Source organism: Ananas comosus, linkage group 9, assembly GCF_001540865.1.
Source record: "Ananas comosus cultivar F153 linkage group 9, ASM154086v1, whole genome shotgun sequence".
Lineage (NCBI taxonomy): Eukaryota > Viridiplantae > Streptophyta > Magnoliopsida > Poales > Bromeliaceae > Ananas > Ananas comosus.
Window position 1 is genome coordinate 404,308 of NC_033629.1, and position 19,390 is coordinate 423,697.

Below are 19,390 nucleotides of genomic sequence, written 5' to 3' on the forward strand. Positions count from 1 at the left end.
ATATGACGGATTAATTCAAAAAATTTATTTAATTAATTAAAAACGTCATGTTTCTAATATAACTGGTGCATTTTTTAATTTTTTCGTGTGATCCTTCTCTGGCGTCTCGCAATATGGTGATGGAATGAATCCCTCCCAGCTACAATCAAACAGTGCAATGTCACATCCACATTAAAATTAGCTCATAGAGCAATACTCCTTGCATGATTAATGGTGGTTAATGTGAATAGTGCCGTACAAGAATTGCTGTTATTTTATTCGGGTTTTTACTGTAGCTACTAAAGAACTCGAATTAGACGAATTGCCACATGATGTGGTAAGTGATAATGTAATACAGCTCCAATAGTGCCCGTAGCAAATTCAGTGTACAGCATCCCCACACGCACACACAAGGTGTACATAAATAAATGAATGCGGTATATATTTAAAGACATGCCAATCCCAAGTAGTTCTCGTACCTTATTTTTTCATTAAATGTGGTGTAATCGGTGGACCATCTAACCTCCCAGGTAGTATCAACTTTGGGGGAGAAAACAAAAAGAGAACAGTATGATTATGCCACATAACTGACCCCATAACATATTCACAGTGACCCTAATCAATTCTAGCCTTTAGTAAGTCGAGTGGTTGACCTTAAGATAAATGCCCCTTCCAAAATCTTTCTATGCGTACTTCCAATACATAGAATTAAAGAGACACACATAGATATTCGCCACTGGGACATAGGTTCTCAGTTCAAATCCTATATAGCGATTGGTTTAGCTCTTTAAATTTTCAAACATGCAACAATTTGAAAAGCAAAGCCCAGAACTAGCTGCATTTTGAGGTTCCTTCTGTGGTATGTAAAGCATTACCATTTTACATAAATAAAAGGCTAACTAGCTAGGAAAGAAACCTCTAGCAATCCTAACACAGCGAGTAATCAGCACACAGTAGATAATGAGAGCATCGAGTTGTGCAAACGGTGTCTATATATAACAAGAACATACCGAATATACACTAGCTGCTAGAATAATAAAATGAGTACTGCAATGATGGCAACTAATTTACCGCATTAGTGCATTAGTTTCTTCTGAGAAGCTTCACTCTTACTATCACCGGATAAGTTCTAGCCTCATCATCTGAGAAGTTTATTGCATGCTTAAGCTGCTTATTTAGGGATCACAGCTATCGTTCTATCAACCAACTGGAAGAGGTTTCTGCTTACTCAGTAGCAGAGCAGTTACCTCACGGATTGAAATGTACTCTTATTTGATTCCTTCATGGAAGAACAACAGGCTCGATATCCCAGATATCCTTCGCGTACTCACGTATTGTCCTATCGCTGCTGAATTTGTAAGAGCCAGCTGTATTCAAGATTGACATTTTCATCCATCTCTGCAGAGGACATTAGACCAAATTTTAGTGACACAAGAAAATTTGTCGATTTTGCATGTTTTATTCTATACATATAGATTTAAGCAATATTATAAGCAATAACTTGTTTGACTAAACAAAGTGAATACAGGAAATTGTTTACCATCTCTAGACAAGTTCAAAATGCATATACATCCATCTCAATGCAGCAAATAAACATTTTAGTATGTGAAGATAATACCAATTAGATGGGCTAAGAGACGGTCCTTTATGGTTATATATCATGAAGTGATGTTATAAACGATGTAGTTCTCAAAATAGTTTAATACTTGAATATAGTTGTATGACTCTGATTCCATTTTATACATTCATCCAACCATTTATATAAGTACATAAACTGCCGACTATCAGTTTTTCTGCAGCACAGTCGCATGAATGTGCATTGACCCATTATGTGAAAGTGAGCACTGTGATTTTGTCTGTATAGTTCCATATTGGATTATAATACATCCCCAAATTAGATTTGTTTTATTTAGTTGCAATTGCACTTACTTTCTGGTCTCGATATGCTTCATCAACTTTCTCTTGGCATTCAAGGTAACTGGGGAAATCCTTGCCGACAAGAAAATAATCTGCACGCCCAAATCCTTCATTCCCCTCCAAGGAGCCCATCAATTCTTCATAATCGTAAGTCCCAAAGGCACCACTGAGGACAAATTTCTTCACCTCTTCAAACCGTGGGTCAGGCACAAACTGCACATGCCATAATAAAGTCAGTGATGGAATATTTTGTTACTCTTTTGGCTGAAACTGTTAATGTTTTATGTAAGTATGAAATCGAATATAATTTTCTCAAATCAAACAACATGTAATTGATAGGCTCAATTAAGCAACCATAATAGAAAAACTAAAGTTCAGAATTTTTTTTTTGCCAACCTATAGCTGAAGGTTGAGCTGTATCGTTTTCCACTAGTTTCTCAAATAAGGTTAAATTATGGGTCATACCTTTCCCTCTGCTCTTTCTTTCCTTAAACCAGCAATTTCATGAGCTCGAGCACCAAACAGGAAAAAGTTCTCCTCGCCAACCTCTTCCCTTATTTCCACGTTCGCCCCATCCAAAGTTCCAATGAGAACACAACCATTCATAGAAAATTTCATGTTGCTGGTTCCACTCGCTTCCATCCCAGCAGTACTGATTGGAAGATAGAAAATAGTTATGATGAGATGTCACAGCATTTTGATTCAAATTTTCATTTGCTGTTAACTAAAAGGTCAAACTCTAACTGAAGATTAGAGATGACAGGGTCATTGCCTGATATGCTGAGATAATTCACTGGCAGGAATAAGAGTCTCTGCAACACTCACATTATAGTCTGGAACAAAAACCACCTGGATAGAAATATAAAAGATAATTTAGATTTTACTTCATTGAGTTGATCAAAAGAATGTGAGAAACGGAAAACAATGTTACTCGAGACATCCACAAAACCAGTGCGACCAAAGTTTTGATTCGAGAACAGCTGGGAGTAATGAAATTGCAATAGTGAGGACGACTCCACCTCTAGCTATAGGTGGTTTTGATAAAGACCCATCAACATTTTTCTTTTGTTGATGCCCCTTCAATTTTTTATTATTTCTATTTCATCCTACTTAAACAGGAGACGTTGCTTAAATTAATGATTTTATAGATTTTTACTTAATTTAACTAATATGACAAGCCATAGAGGTACCTTCAATAGATCCCCAATGTCAGGATCGTGATTAATAGTGGCCCCAACATCTGTGATGAGCTTTACTATCCTCTTGGCCTGCACATAGGTAGCAAATGCTTTGCCCCCAAATATGCAGACCCTGGGAACAAAGCTTTCTATCCTCTCTTCAGCACTCATTTCCTTCATCTTCTTATAGCGGTAGACAATTCCAAGTACATTTAACAGTTGACGTTTATATTCATGAATCCTCTTAACCTGATTAAACAAATTAGCCAGTTATCCCAATAACAAAAGAAATTATCTTCACTTTTAAGATAAGACACTTAGAATTAGCTGTACAACCTGTACATCAAACATCGCATCTGGGCTGACAGTATAACCTGTCTTCTCTTTGATAAGGGAGATAACTTTCAGTTTGTTTCTTCTTTTAGCAGCCTTCCACTCCAAGTGGAGATCTTCATCATCAGCAAACTGTTTCAGATTGCATCGATATGTCACAGAGAATAAATAACTCCAAGAAATATTTCAAACAGATTAAGAGTGAGAAAAGCAGAATAAGCCAACCATACATGGCATCACATGAAGGGAGAATAATTTGGACACCAGAGTTTCAGACCAAAATAATAAGAGAGAGAGAGAGAGAGAGAGAGAGAGATTCTATATGAGGTAAAGGAATTAAATAACAGTAAACAAAACAGCAATCGAGGGGGCACAAATACCTGCAAAAGAGTTTAGAAGAATATTACGAGAATCTTAGGCAAATTAACATATTAATGGTGGTGACAAGAAAGTAGAGGAAATAAAGAACATCCAAGTAATACTAAAAACCACTTTCATATGAAAAAGGATAAGCCCAATGAGTATATCATCCTTTCCTTGAGTAAAATATCTGAATGAATGATGACTAGGAAAGAATTTTTCAGAAGCGACTTTGGTCTCTGCACAGACTGGAGAATGGTGATTTGTACAATCAAACTAGATTTGAATATGTGGAAGCAGTAAAGTGTAGACAACCTTCTTAAGATCAGCAAGCTTCTCAGTGTTCAGGACCCAATCATCACTACCGATCCATTTAGTTATGATATTACTTAACTCAGGATTGCAAAACCGGATCCAGCGTCTTGGAGTCACTCCATTTGTTTTGTTTTGGAATTTTTCAGGCCACAACTGCGAAATATTAAATTATTCAGATCACCGGTAGCGTGCTTATTGCAAAATCAAATCTCACGTTGTCTTGGAATTCTTAATGCAACAGTTGCTCCTAAATATGATCGAGGGTTTTTTGTATATCCCCTGCAAAGATGTGAATTTGTCCTTTGAAAAGTTTGTATTTGCATGCATGCCCCTGAAAATGTATTTATCTACATTCACACCCGTGCGCACACAAATAACCAGTTACCAGGGGGTTGTCACGCAATGCAAACTTTGAGGGGTATTTGCATTATTTTACATATTTGCAGGCGCGTATAAGCAAAAAGCCCTAAGATCAAACAATTGGAGAATAATGTCCATAAAAAATATGTACCTCGTAGAAGCTGTTGAATACCTCCTCTTTCACGATTTCACTGTGAATCTCAGCCACTCCATTGACCGCATGTCCACCAACAACACACAGATTGGCCATACGAACTACTTTTGGCAATTTAGGATCTGGTTTTAAGGGCGTAGTTTCTTCTTCCTCTGAATCATCTTGTTCTATTTCATCTTCCTCTATTTCATCTTTTTCTTTTTCATTTTCTTCTTTTTCATCTTCTTCTTTTTCATCTTCTTTTTCATCTTCTTCAGATTCAACTTTTTCCTCAACAGCAATATCAGAAGTTTCCAAGGATTTAACTGATAACTTTTTCTTAGGTTTTACACTAGGATCCTCTTTTGGTTTGACGAACAATTGTGCAACAGAAGCTGGAAGGTCAACATTGTCTAAGATTCTCATTTCTTTCAATTTTTTCTCTAATATTACAAGATCCGCTGTCCCATACTGTGATATTATATTGTCAATCAACTGCTTTGCATCCAAAATATAAAATACACACAGAAAAAAGACAATATTAATAAGCCTGAGAAACATATAGTAACCAGATAGATATACAATAAAGAACTAAAAACAAAAAAGTACCTCTTCATCAATTATCTCTATGATTTCAACATGTCGAGGAAGCAGCTTTTGCATGATATCCAAACTCCATTTCTCAAGAGCTTCAGGAAGAACAGTATGATTTGTGTATGCCATAGTTCTGCAAATGAGGATACAAAATGAGAAAGCATATGTTGAAAGACTTAGAATGATAAAATAATATGAAAATCCCTTTCTAGTACATAATGTTGAAAAGAAATGCGACAATGCAAAATTGATTAATTACACTAACATTAACTATTCCAAAGTAATAATGTAATGTTAGCTTCAATAAGATAACTGAAGATAACAGATGATCAGAATACAGCCGTTGAACTTGCTTACGCTAGGACAGTTGCAACTGCATTGAGCCCAACCATAGTTCCAACTTCGATCTGCTGATGATGTCCATTATCATGATGTATACTATGATTCAAGAGGGTTGCTTTTGTCGAACTAGTTGAGGTTACTAGAATGTTGTCTTGTAAAAAATGCAGAAACATGTTAAGTAGGAGACATTTATAGAAGTAAGGTAGGTCAAGGAATCCTCTGGGACTTTAATTATCTGAATAAGCACCAAAATGATTGTGCTGGATTTTTTATTTAGTTATCAATTTTATTCTCCTCAAGCATATATATTGTAAAAATGCAAAATGAACTATTGCAAAACATTATTCTTGCAAGGTCAAATGCGATACAACAGATATATGAGATGAAAAAAAAGTACCTTTGCGTAATACTCCATGCGTCCTTCCAGCTCAATCCCTTCACATCGATAAGTATCCTCATCAACTCTGGAATGCATAGGGTTGGGTGAGTGTCGTTCATCTGCACAGCAACTTTTGATGGAAACTCTTTCCAGTTTACATTATTTCCAGATCGCCTCTCAAAACGAGCAATAATATCTTGAAGAGAAGCCGAACATAGTGTATATTGTTGCTTCAAGCGAAGAATTTTCCCCTCCAGTGAATCATCACCGGGGTACAATATATAGCAGATCTGTAATGCAAATTGGATGTTTTAGAGGAAGCTCCTTGTCAAATCAACTAATGCTGCCGCTTTATACGATAAGCTAAGTTAGATGATACAAAACGAAACCTCTGACTCAGATCTCCATAGGCCATGCAGAAACAAACAATTTAAACCTAGAACAACCTTAAATATATAGAAACGCTAACGACAGGCACAAAATCTTTAAGAATTAGACATGATTTAGCTTAACAAGGACGAAACCGAGTTTTAAGAAAAATTCTAGAATCAAAAGTAACTTAGCAATCATCATTTTATAGCTAGAACCAATAAATCAAGAAAAACCTTTTCAGCATTTGTCTGGGCCTCAATTGCTTTAGCATGTTGTCCAGCATTAAAAGCTGCCAAATCAAATTCTCGCGAAGGTACTGTTGTTGACCAAAGACGTAGATTGATAGTAGTTTTAGTCTTGTAACCAGGTATTGGCACATCATATGCAACTGCGTTGATATTCTCCCCACCAATCCAGTGCTTCTTCCCATCAGAACCAACAACAACCTTTCCATAGAATTTTACAGGATATGTCACATCGTTTCTTACAATTTCCCAAGGGTTTCCCATCTGCAAAACATTATGTCAGTACTAACAGACAAAATACTTCTTTAAACAAATGGAGTGAATATCCAAAATAATAACAATTGGTAGACAATCTTATTGGTGTCTAAGATGAAAAAAAAAGCAGAAAAGATTAATACATAGAAAGAGGCAAGGAATACATAGAGGTTGAGGAAGATCTTATACCTCAAGCCAATTCTCTGCAACTTCCTCCTGACCATCTTTTGTGATGTTTTGTTTGAAGAGACCATACCTGTATCGAAGCCCATAGCCCCATGCTGGATAATTTAATGTTGCCAGAGAATCCAAAAAGCATGAAGCTAGACGCCCTAAACCACCATTTCCTAGAGCAGCATCGGGCTCCTACATGATAAAATCCAGGAAACAAACAATATCTTGTGAACTTTTGGTGGATAAATGTCTTTACATCATATAAACTATATACATGTGTAGTACATAAGCATAAACAACATTAAAAGAAATACAAAAATGTTTCGCTATCCTACTTTAAACATCTTTGTTTCACTTAGCATGTTAATTACAGAAGCACAATTGAATGTTAACTTTTAGCACCAAGAAAGCAAGAAGTTTATCTTGCGTCATGCACAGCATGAAAAAGAAACCTTCTGTACCAGAAATTAAAAGGGAAAGTCAGTAATCAATGAAAGGGTATTAAAGGATGAAATATGCAGGAGCTCTTTCAGAACTTCCTCTGCTGCTATGCAATATATTTGATGTCAGCACATAATGAAGAGAGCTCTAGGAAAGTATCAGAACTTGTAAAAGATGTTCTTGGACATTTCTTACCTGACTAGCAACATCCTCAAGGTTATATCCGAGCTGTTTTAATGCCTCTGCATATTTTCCAGCTAGCTCTAGATTACCAATAGCATTTAAGAGTGCTCTGCCCTACATTTTGGACAAAACAATTAAAGAGATTGATCAGCATAACTACATTTGAATTCTTTGTAATTGATAAAGTCAATGATGGGAGCAAAACCAAATGCTTGACCTGTAGGAATTCCATTGAGAGATAATAAGCTTGCTTTGCGTTCATCTTGTCATAGTAATCATATGTGGCATTCCAATTAATTATGAGGGCATCTCGAACACTCTCGGCGGTTGCATAGTATGCTTTTGGTAGCTCAAAACACTCCCGAGAGAATGAGGGAGTGAACTCGGCATGATACTTGATACTAGATGCAATTGTCGAGGAATCATATACAGAAGAGCTTCGTGTGTTTGGAGAAGCTGAAAAGCAAAACAGTAAGATGAGATAAACAATCAAATAAAGAACAAGGAGTGACAAATGAAACAAACTAGCTGATGGATTAGTCCGTAACTATTGTCGAGTATATTAGACTATCACTCATCGGTGCTCTAGCATGGTTTTCTTCGAAAAATTCGGAAGCAGGAGCTCCACTTCTTTTTCTAGGTTAATGAAGCTATCTTTCATCCAGAAAAATCAACGAATTAACCAAATGTAGTTGAATGGCAAAGAGAACAAGTTAGCTTAACTAGAACACAACCTCTGTCACCATAATGCTAATAATATCATCAAGGAGATGATCCTTCGATTTTCACCTTCATCTATAGCTCATTATGGAAACTCAGTTACTACAATCAATTCCTACTCAAACGCACTATTTTTTTCTCTCAAAAATAATGAAAAATTTCGGTTGCCAAAGCACATGTAAAAATATAGAACAAAAGCTCTCAGGGAACTAAATAAAGTAATTGGCGATAATATAAACTAAACTTGATTGTTAGACTTAACATCACAACGATAAATAGTTCAAATCGTCTGAGTAATCATGATCAAATAAGATTCCACAGCAAAAACTGAAAACATGAACCAAATTAGGGGGAAGCTCACCATCCTCTGAGATCGGATCCTTAATCTCTCGATCGCTAGCGACGTTCTTCACATACAGAGGCTTAGAGACGCGGCGAAAGCCTCCGATCTTGCTGAAGAAGATCGTGGACCTCCCGAAGCTCCTCGATCGGAGATCGCGAGATCGGGGAATGGAGCTCAAATTGCAGGACGCGATGGTGCGAGCCGAGAACGGGGACGAGGACGACGACGTCAACGCCATTGCCCTAAACACGGCTTAGAGAGAGAGAGAGAGAGAGAGAGAGAGCAATGGAGATCGGGGAGGGGGAGAAATATCTCTGCTTCACCTCACACTTCCCTCTATCACTTGCTTTTTGTTTTTTTTCTTGTGATTTTTTCCTTCGCCTTTTATAGGGAGTTCGAGACATGTACACATTCTACTCGTGAGGGCCTTTTTGCTCTCATTTGTACCGTCTCAGTTCGCGAGGGGCCTTTTTGCATATTTTATTCCGCTAAATTGATGGGTGAGCGCTATTTCCAACTTTTAAAATTAACTTAATTATTAATTAATATAATAAAGGGCAAAAGAAAATTAACAAATATATATGAATTAAGGTGTTTAAGAACAACGAGGGAGCCAATGGAACGCCTCTGTACACACTCGAGTGTCTACTCTAGATTTTTAATAAATTTAAAGTACATTTGTTTTGATTTTCTAAGCAAATATTTTTAAAATAAGAGCTCTAGTCTAAATATAGACTCCGAAATTGAAATAAGTTTTACTAATTTCGATAATTATTGCTTATTTTACAGAAATTAAATTTTTCCGTCATTCCACTCTAGAATAAAAATGACTCGTTTTATTTACGACACAATCTAATTTTAAATTTCGAATCAATCTAATTCCAGAACAAATTACTTAAAATTCTTTCTTACTAATAATTTTCCTTTTAATCCCTGACTCTTCTTCCTTTTTTTTTAAGAAAAATATTTTTAAAAAAAATTTAAATGCCTATTCTAATTTTCATTTCAATAATAAATAAATTAAACATTTTAAAATAATTTTTATTTGTTATTCCTATTTCAATCATGCACTAAAATTTGTCCTGATGGGAGAGAATTTGGCGGGCCCACTTCATCAACGAACCGTCCGAAGGGCTCGCGCAGTCGCATCGGCCATGGTGATGCGTGTTTGTGATAACGCTTGTTGGGAACGGAAACGCTTCCTCCTCGCTCAAATATCGTGGGCTCCTCCGACCTACGTTTATTTTCTGACAAAATACTTCTTTGGCCTTTTCTTTTTATTATTATGGGTCTCAAAGGATAGGTACTAATTTTGACACCAAAATTTATAAAATTATTTAAATTCTTTATTACTCATAATTTTGCAAAAATTGGCTCCTAACTTAGGATGGGTAGAGAGAGTAAAGTCTAGTTTACAAAACTCATAAATTTTTTGCTCCCCAACTCAGCGGCTTCCAAATAGCTCTATATACTACACTCCACTTTTCACTCCAAAAAAATAAATAAAAAAAAACCGACCGTCCCTATGGCAAATGACAAAGGGCTTAGTGGTTAGTATTTGAGATCTCAAGTTCGAATGCTCATTGATTCACATTTCTAGCTAAGTTTATTTCTAGATGAAATAAACAAAATAGATAACAAGCTATCTATCTCTCAAAAAAAAAATTTGAAAAAAGAAAATTGCTATAGCCTCTGACTTCATGCGGAATTCAGGTAAAAATATAAAATTTCAGATAATATTTATTTTGATTCCGCTATTTGAGTGAATATATGTACAAGCAAAACAAATTAATGCTTAAAATTTAACAAGATAAATAGTTTCACCTCTTAGGGCAAAACGCAAAAATTATTTTAGTAGTTCACACCATTTTCAGACAGAAAATAAGCTTTAGGCCCAAACCTTCTTGTCCAAAAATGCTAATGTAATATATATTTATTTATTTTCCTATAAATAAATTTAGCATTAGATGATAAAATTAGATAGTTTGATAGGTTCAGAAAACATTGAGTTCACTGTTTCCTTTTTCTTTTCTTTTAAATCATTGTTCAAACAGAACCATTCAAGCTCCAAAATAAAACCTATTTGTTTAACATCATCTAAAGGGATGTTTCGTTTCTCCAGAAATACTACAGAAAATAATTTTCTATCTTAAAAAGAAAAAACTCACGACAAACTGTTCTTCCGAAAGACAGTTTTCACAATTTTCTTTAAAAAAAAATAAAATCAAACAACCCCTAACAAAAGCCAATTTCTACCGCATAGTGAAATGTTTTCTATATGTCAAACGGTTAACTTCCGCTATCCCAAAGGCGAGGTTTAAGATTGCTTTTCTACCAACCGTCCCTAGAGCAAGTGACAAAGAATTTGGTGCTTGGTATTTAAGGTTTCAAGTTCAAATCCTAGCTGATTCATATTTTCAGCTAAGTTTATTTCTAAATGAAATAAACGAAACGGATAGCGTGTTACCTATCTGTCCAAAAAAAAAAAAAGATTGCTTTTCTAGAATCTCGGGTGCCAAAGTACTGGAGCAAGTTGAATCCTGGAAAGAAGTATCAACACTAACGGCATGTTTGGTTCAAGGGTAGAATTGGAATGGATAATGGAATGAGAATGAATTGAAATAATAATTAGAATGGCCCACTCTCCCAAAACGTTTGGTTTATTTATGGATTGGGAATTGAAATGAATTATTCACATTTCATTATTTAGTTCGTATAAACTAAAAAAATTATAGAATACTATAATACTAATTTTACTCTCAAATATAAATTTATATTATTTAAAATTTATGAAAAATATATTTATTTTTAAAAACTTTTATTGATGTGGGTTAGGAATAGTTTTTTTTTTTTTTTGTGAGAAAGGGGTGAAGAGAAGGAGGGTGAGATAGTCACATGGGCTTCGAGAACTTAGTGGGCTTCCAAAATAAAAACTCAATCCGGGCTAGAAGATCGGAATCAAATTGAAGGCTAATAGGCCATTCCCATTCCAGTCCGGAATAGGAATCCCAAACCGATTCATGCGAACCAAACAAAATTAACAGGATTTGATCAAATCAATTCCCATTCCATACTCAAAATGGATGAACCAAACAAGCCCTAACTGCAATCACAATCCAACACCAATCCAACACCACACATCATCTGATCAGCAGTAGACTCATTAATACGAAGTATCACGAGATGTAAGAAAACCATCAGCAAAACTGTATTAAACATGTAACAATTCATAAATAAAGACAACTACTTCCTCTACATACAGAGCACATTTCAGTCAGAAAGTTAGACGAGGTCCTTATTGTTGCAGTAAAGATACATGGAGGGAGACCTCTGGACAGATAATGGTTCCAGAATCGTTGCTCCAAACGGGTTCCTTTTGTATCTGCTGGTGTGAAGCACATCTTATGATTTCTCAAGTTTCGAGATTTAAAGCAATTGAATTAGAAGAAAAGTGCAACCTGTGGAGAACCTGCCAAAACCAAAATTTTCCAGTAAGATCACCCTGCCCACAGATTCAAAAGCAAATGTCTAAGTTAGCAACCGAAATTGTTTACGGTTTTTTCTTTTTCTTCTATGTTTCCTCTCAAGATCCTAAAGATAAAAGCAATTAAAGATGAGCTTGTTTATCTTATTTAATGCGGGTTTATAAGCAAACTCCTATCTTTTAAGTGAGTAGAGAGCAGTTGCCAGTGTTAAGGCTTCAATATAGAAATGATGAGAGAATCCATCGCAGTTAATGCCGAATGAGTCTCTGCTAAAAATGAAATATGAGGAGGACCGGAGATAAATCCTCCAACAAGTTTCAAGGTTTCTTGCAGAGCCAGACACTATAATGCGAAAACCAACAACATGCAAGATCTCTTCTAAAACCAGCGACTCACTTGACCATGAGAAGCTTTTGATTTTCATAAGCTATGAACCAGTTAGCCTACTTATATGCGTCCAATTTGCATCCAATTTCCCTTATTTATCAGAAAGAAACAATGATATTAAATTCTGAACACTTGGAGAGAAGAGGGTACAAACTTTTACTCATGATCAATCTCATTAAATAGGTGGCCAGAAGAACATGGTACAAGACTCTCTAAAAGCCCAGGGCCCCAGGCACAATAAGCAGGGACCTAGGAACAGAAAATGTCAGCAGATCTTCGTGAGAATAGCACATTCCGCAAAAATTTCAGAATCGCTCTTCATGTTTCAAACACCCATTGATTTCGTTAAACAACTAGATAAACAAGGGTGTGGCTGCGATTATAAGGTAAGGAATGTGGTTCAGTTCAAAGATAAAGCTTACAAAATGATGGAAAGTAAAGGTAGGCTTTTGGAACATGAGGTCCCCATTAGCATGTATACCAAGACATTGCCCATCTACATGAAACTATATAACAAGGAGCATCTAAGTTGAGAAGGATTCACTAATAAAGGACTCGATTTGCATCGACTAACATGTGTACACTGAAACTAATGCTACATCCCAATTTTACGGTAAAAATGGTGTAGATTGGTTTGGCACTCGTTAATAAGCATACATAATAATTGTTTCAAGCTTTTTTGACTAGATGCAAGAACCATAAGTGCTCTAAACATGGAAAGATGAGAAAAGAGAGTAAAAAGGAGAGAGAAGCTTAACTGTAGGGAACTTGTCTTAATTTTCCTAGCATGAGATCACAAAGTTCCTGATTTATACATAAGTAGCATCTTCACACAAGTAATTTAGATGTATATAACCACAAGGAATCGCATATCCAAAATTTTCCAAATACGAAGCATAAGTATATAATTCTTCGACAAACAAAAAAAAAATAATACCTAAAAACCTAAATCTCCTCATCACAGTTATGCAACCATTCATCAGTTTGCACTGAAAAGTAAAATTAAGCCCTAACTCACAACCGCGTCATCCGAACCCAAATAAATCACAAGAAAAATCCACAAAAATCGAAAAAAAAAAGGAGTGCGAGGAGCGAATCAAACCGCACCTTTTACGAATCAGATGCTCTTGATCTCTAAGACGCTCTTGACCTTGGGGGCGTAGAGCGAGTACACCACCGCTTGGCGCCGCGCGACCTCGAGCTGGGACTTTGCGGCGGCGAATGCGGCGGCGGCGGCGGCGGGGTCGTAGAGCTCCTTGTTCTCGCGGAACCCGTCGAGGGATCGGCGCCGCACGTACTCCCTCACGTTGTAGTCGGAGAACTTCGCCGCGGTGCGGAGGAGGGAGCGGAGGAGGCCGAGAACCTCAGCCCTAGAAGGCGCCGACACCGCCGACGCCGCGCTCGCCATGGCCGAGAGCTCCGAGGAGTCGCCGAGTCGTCGCTATAGGGTACGATGCACAAAAACCCTCGCGGGGATTCCTTGTTTGTGTTACCCTCCAGAGACCATCGTTTATATTAGCGAAAGCAAGGACCTCGTCCACCACGTCAGCAAAAGACCACAGGCCCATAGGCCTTCAATAATAACCAATACAATGTTGGGCCCAATTTAAAATAAGGCCCAATAAAAACCTTCGGAATAAAATCCTGTTCATTTGTCTATTAATAAATTGTATTTAACATATTTATGTATACAGGAATTGAGCTACTATGCTTTTAAAAGTACCAAGTCATTAGTGCTTGTAAGTTTTTAGCCCTCGGATTAATAGATGTGCGGTTAGGATGATGTGGGCCCCCTTGGGTTAAGTAGGTGGTTGGTTGAATAGTATAATCTAATGGATGAAAATGATCAAAGCCGTAGATCTAACGGCAAAAAATTCACAAGCATCAAGTGCTTGGTGCATTTACAAGCACCATAACTGGACTCATGTATACAGTATATTTAGAAATTATATTGTGATCATTTAAAAGTTTACTCTGCTGCTGTTGTTGTTGTCGTCGTTGATATTCTAAATCTCCATTTATTTCTTCTTGAAAATATTAATTATGAAATACAAATTAGCTTGAATTAAACACAGTTTTGATCCTCTTTAGGTGGAATCTAGAAACTCAAAATTCACAACAATGATATACAACTAATCATACATCTTATTCGAGAGAGGAAAAAAAAAAGAAAAGAAATTGCAGGGCCTCTCTGATCCACTGCTCAATCTCTTATAAACAATCGATTTTCCACCAACAACAACATATATCAAACTATATTTCTCACATTAGAAAAACAATATGAACAGAATCATCTTAATAAGCTACCGGCCGCAAGCTCGAGCCTCGAAATTCGGGAAAACCACAAATGCCATTGACATTGGAGCAACATAAATAGCTGAATTAACCGGAGCTAACAGAGGTTCCATGGCAGGAACATCTCCGTCTTCGGTGAGCTCCAAAGGAGTGCCGTTTAACAGCATGGTTCTGCTCAGATGGTTCCCGTCTTGGGCCGTCAGATGGTACTCTTCTCTCTTCTCCGGGCCGTCCGATGCTTTGCTTCCGACCCACGACACCGTCCGTTTGATGTCGTAGGTGAGTGAGCCATCGCGTGCGATCCCGGCCCCCGCTGCGAGGTCGACGTTGATGTCGTTTCGGACGGTGACGGTGAAGCTCCTACTTCGGTTTAAGTTGATCAGGAGCACGGAGACGCCCGCCTAGTTTCAAAGCAAAAATTTGTTGTAAAATGAGACTAACGAGTAATCCGTAAATGAAAATATATTTTATTAAAGTTACTTGTGATCGCGTGACGATAAGAGCATGGTTAAAATGAAGTTTCACGCGTACAAGATCAAGTCATCTCAGTTAAGCTATGTCATAGATCAAGTTTAATCATCATACATGCAGCATTTGAAGAAACTTGCGCGCAATACATTGCAGTGAATGTACCATGTCGAAGAAATTTTAGAAGTCATGCCGTACCTTGTGCTTGCTGCAATGGGCATACGCGCGTAAATATGGAGAGCCGCTAATATCAACGGAAAGAACTCCTTTCCCCATTAGCCGATGCCACAGCAATGCGCTGAGTAAAAGAATAAAAGCTTTAGGCCAAGCTCTAAACTGTATAAATATTCATGTGTTTTCCTAATAAATTCAAATGGACTACTCACCTGTAGTAATCAGGATTTGGTATGAAAGTTTTGGTGTCGAGGAGACCATAATAGCCACCAATTAAAGTCTGTCTACAATAAGCCTTAGTGTGATACTTCGACGATAGCCCGAGTTGATCTAAGTACCTATTTCACATAGTGCAAATAAGACCAAAATTCCAGGAATAATGTAGTATGCTTAAGATATCTTAAGATTATACAGTAATTAATTAGGAAGGCAAATTACCAAAAGCTATTAAGAAAAGTATTTGACACGAGGCGACTGCCACTGTTGTATGCACCACCAGCTTCGCCAACCCAAGCAGAAGCCCAGGGTCCATGTCTTTGTAGAGTGAGTTGAAGATCTCTGAACGTATCGGCAACGCGACTTAAATACTGCGGATCGGTAATCTTACTTGCAATATGGGGATCATTACCTGAAGAAAAATTGAAATAATTATCATCACCACTCAATGCACTAATTTACCAAGGGATTCATTTAGTTGTATCTCTTCGTATCATAAGCTAAATACAATATCCTCACCTCCGCCAAGATTGTATATATGATGCGTCATGCCGTTGAGAGTACCCGACCCTGACACCTGAAGAAGCTGAGCATACCATTGCTGTTCGTAGAACCCGCCTGGCGCTAATAGCAAAGGCTTCGTACGTGATTTGCTATACAACTCATCAAGCATGGATTTAAGTACAATGAGATCCCTCCCATACTGTTCGGCACCGACACTCGCACCCACTCCGTGCCCGCTTAACTCGTTTCCTGACGCATAAAGAAGGATATATTTCATAGTCGCTAATCTATCATAGTTTTAAGAAGGAGAAAGAAGAGTCTTAAACTTCGAGTTTTTAAATATGAATTACCAAATTCCCACGAGTCAACTCGGTAACTCTTTGAGATTGTGTATTCTATGAATTTGCGAGTGTTACTTGAATTCCAAGCACCTCCCCAGATGCCCTTTCGAATAGGATGCCTCCCGTAAAGTGCGTTAAGACCAAATGTAATAATTGCTCTGTAATCATAGTTAGGACTAATTAATTATAAGAAAATGAATTTTCAAGCTATACATATCATATTCTGATGCTGATAGGCATCAACCAAATAGTTTTGTGTCATATTTGCAAAAGAAAAAACTTTACGTCGTAAATAAGTTATATGCCCGAATAAATATAATGAACAAAGTTTTAGTAACTAGCTAGTAACTTGATAGCTATGATCATTCTACATCAATATGTTGATTACTTCGAATGTCAAGTACAAAACATAAATTAAAAGTTTTCAATATGTTGCAAGTGCTAATCAACTTGACCTCAGCATCTTATCAGGAACAAGTCCATAATCTCAGGGAATTAATTTACTCCAACATGATAATAAAAGAAAAAAATGACACTATTGACCAAAGACAAAAAAGTAGAAGTTCCAAATTTAGAAGACCACATAGTTATCTAGTTGATGGTCTATTTGAAATTGAAATTTGGCGATGACATATAATTTGGCATTGATTTCCTTGAAGCTCCATTTGTTACTTCCATCAAATAATTAACTCCAGAATAACTATAGATATTTGGGATCTTACCCATATTACTAATTCTTAGAGAAACTAAGGCAATTTTAATACCAACCAATAGTAATGTTATTTTCATGTAACCTGTCATTATAGAGTATGAAAGTTCTATTGAGGTGACATTTGCACTTCTCAGCTCTGCTGTAAGAAAGAGAGAGAGAGAGAGAGAGAGAGGTATTCTTACCCAGTTTTCAGGAACAAATCATTAAGCTCATCCCATCTTTCCATGCTTAAACATCCTTGGGAGAATCCAAACAACCCGCCTGCCTTCTTCGAGAATGGAACACACGGATGTCCCAAATTCGGCATGCCATATACAACTTGGTCTTGCAAAGAGCCTCCGACTCTTATCCTCAGAGGATTAAAAGCTGAAACCAAATAAAGCCATTATAAATGATCATCGGTATTGAATTCACAATTTGTACGAACCTTCATATACATCCCCTAAGTAAATTTACAAACTATAAGGTAAATTTAAAGTGAAACCAAGGGAACAAAATCAATCTGATTAACAAAGACAACTCACCTTTGATAGCATTGGCTAGGAAAGGGTGGGTTAGATTCTGCAAAATCCAACAAAAATAATAGCAGATTATTGTTGCCGTTGTTCCTAATTGAATACGAATAATCGGCCACCATCAGAAAGACGAATATAATAAAACATACCAAATTTAGGACAGAAGACTGTCCCCATGGGCACTGATTGTAGCTACACTTCTCGGGAGGCCACCAATCGATAGTGGCGCACACGAAATTCTCGTTGGTCTCGGCAATTGTGGAAGATCCCTTTACAATAACTGTTACATCGGCAGTGTCGTCGGATAAAATCCCATTAAGTGAACATAAAAGAAGAGCAAAAACAATGCTCATCCCCATGCCTTCGGTTGTAAATTCGATCTTTTTCTTCAGAGAATCTGGCGAAAATAATTATATGTGTCACTCCTCTCATTCATGTGTAGCAAGAGATACGAAATCGAACCAAAAAAAAGGTTGATTGAGTTAAATATTTAAGAAGCTAAAACAAACCCATAGAATGGAAAGAACATCTAAGAAGTATTTGTGAAGTAAAGAAGTTTCTTGAGACCATTGAAAGCACAGGTCTTTATTTGCTTTGAGTTGAAGTAAATCAAAGATGATGTAAGGTGAAAGGAAAAAAAATATCCACAAAGCAATAAAGTTACATCATTCAACAAACAGAACTAAAGTTCACAAAACAAAACCCAAAGTTGGAAGTTGAAAAAGGCACACCAAGACAAAATTCAACAGCAAATTGAAGCTACAAAAAGATACAACAAATTAAACATTTTAGGAATATCACAATAGGGAACTACAACAATGGGAGTTCCAAGCAAATTTAGATCTCTAGACCACAAGAAACAAATTAATAAAATTATATAGAACATGTGTTCCTTTCTTCCATGCTCCTCTAGGAAAATATCTAAATAAAACAGAAATTGAAAGGAAACATAAATACATAAATAAATAAAGCTCTTATTTCTCAGTTCCTCAGATTAATAAATATCATAGTACCCAAAGTTTCATCTTATTTACCATGAAACTAAAGAAACAACACAATCCAAAGAAAACCCAGTTGAAATCTTACCTCAAAACCCAGAATTTGCATCAGAAAACTCCAACACTAAACCAATAGCCAAAAAAAAATGGTGTTTTTATTGAGAAAAGAAGGAAATTTTCTTTTGGTCCCTGGTCTCTTATTACCTACTCCTGGGTTTAACCACTTTTACAAGAAGAACCCACTCAGGAGAAATGGGTCGGATGAGATGTGAGAGGCATTAGAGAAAAAAAGATTCGGCTAATGCGTTTTTAAAAGCTTCTTTCATCATCCTTTTTGTTGGTCCCCCTCCAGAGCTGTAGCTTTCACAACAATAACAGAACATACACATACCCCACAGTGTACCCAATTATGTCCCAAATCAACTTTTACTTTTTTTTCTTCTTGTTGGTGTTATTATTAAGTATATAATTTACTGGGCATTTTTATAAATAACTAGCATAGTAATCCATGTGATACAATGAATAAATAATAAAAAAAATAAAAAATTATGACAAAGAAAGAGAAAATAATGATGAAAGAAGCAACAATAAAAGGGGGATTCATCTTGGTGATGAAGGAATGTAACTGTCCAAGAAAGTGGAAAATTAACAATTTGGCCCTGTTATAATCCG

General features: G+C 36.6%; 3 protein-coding genes across 4 annotated transcripts; all 3 read right to left on the minus strand.

Moving 5' to 3' along the window:
- Positions 790-8,985, minus strand: LOC109714886 (alpha-1,4 glucan phosphorylase L isozyme, chloroplastic/amyloplastic). The gene is made up of 15 exons (XM_020239613.1): positions 8,642-8,985; positions 7,778-8,016; positions 7,573-7,674; positions 6,952-7,128; positions 6,496-6,771; positions 5,909-6,180; positions 5,185-5,302; positions 4,594-5,070; positions 4,083-4,235; positions 3,411-3,539; positions 3,087-3,323; positions 2,669-2,745; positions 2,362-2,548; positions 1,909-2,109; positions 790-1,377 (listed from the first exon to the last, which is right to left on the minus strand). Exons 1-15 carry the CDS (start codon positions 8,859-8,861, stop codon positions 1,261-1,263), a joined length of 2,982 nt encoding a protein of 993 aa, XP_020095202.1. The 5' UTR covers positions 8,862-8,985; the 3' UTR covers positions 790-1,260.
- LOC109714878 (LYR motif-containing protein 4) lies at positions 11,787-13,998 on the minus strand. Of its 2 annotated transcripts, none has more exons than XM_020239602.1 (2): positions 13,603-13,998; positions 11,787-12,125 (listed from the first exon to the last, which is right to left on the minus strand). In XM_020239602.1, the coding sequence occupies exon 1, from the start codon at positions 13,901-13,903 to the stop codon at positions 13,613-13,615; it is 291 nt and encodes a 96-aa protein (XP_020095191.1). In that variant the 5' UTR covers positions 13,904-13,998; the 3' UTR covers positions 11,787-12,125; positions 13,603-13,612. The 2 variants fall into 2 exon arrangements, with proteins under 2 accessions (XP_020095191.1, XP_020095190.1); XM_020239601.1 differs by having other exon boundaries at positions 11,787-12,092; positions 13,603-13,995.
- Positions 14,582-19,009, minus strand: LOC109715672 (heparanase-like protein 1). Its single transcript, XM_020240785.1, has 10 exons — positions 18,807-19,009; positions 17,870-18,117; positions 17,730-17,766; positions 17,388-17,571; positions 16,503-16,651; positions 16,168-16,401; positions 15,871-16,060; positions 15,645-15,770; positions 15,457-15,556; positions 14,582-15,191 (listed from the first exon to the last, which is right to left on the minus strand). The coding sequence occupies exons 2-10, from the start codon at positions 18,077-18,079 to the stop codon at positions 14,799-14,801; spliced, it is 1,623 nt and encodes a 540-aa protein (XP_020096374.1). The 5' UTR covers positions 18,080-18,117; positions 18,807-19,009; the 3' UTR covers positions 14,582-14,798.

Coding starts and splice junctions, on each gene's coding strand:
- LOC109714886 (XM_020239613.1), bottom strand. CDS start 8,861: ATGGCGTTGACGTCGTCGTCCTCGTCCCCGTTCTCGGCTCGCACCATC. Junction 7,675..7,777: donor TCTCAATGGAATTCCTACAG/GTCAAGCATTTG, acceptor TCCAAAATGTAG/GGCAGAGCACTCTTAAATGC. Junction 6,772..6,951: donor TTGCAGAGAATTGGCTTGAG/GTATAAGATCTT, acceptor AATGTTTTGCAG/ATGGGAAACCCTTGGGAAAT.
- LOC109715672 (XM_020240785.1), bottom strand. CDS start 18,079: ATGGGGATGAGCATTGTTTTTGCTCTTCTTTTATGTTCACTTAATGGG. Junction 17,767..17,869: donor AGTCTTCTGTCCTAAATTTG/GTATGTTTTATT, acceptor TGGATTTTGCAG/AATCTAACCCACCCTTTCCT. Junction 16,652..17,387: donor GATTTGTTCCTGAAAACTGG/GTAAGAATACCT, acceptor CTATGATTACAG/AGCAATTATTACATTTGGTC.
- LOC109714878 (XM_020239602.1), bottom strand. CDS start 13,903: ATGGCGAGCGCGGCGTCGGCGGTGTCGGCGCCTTCTAGGGCTGAGGTT.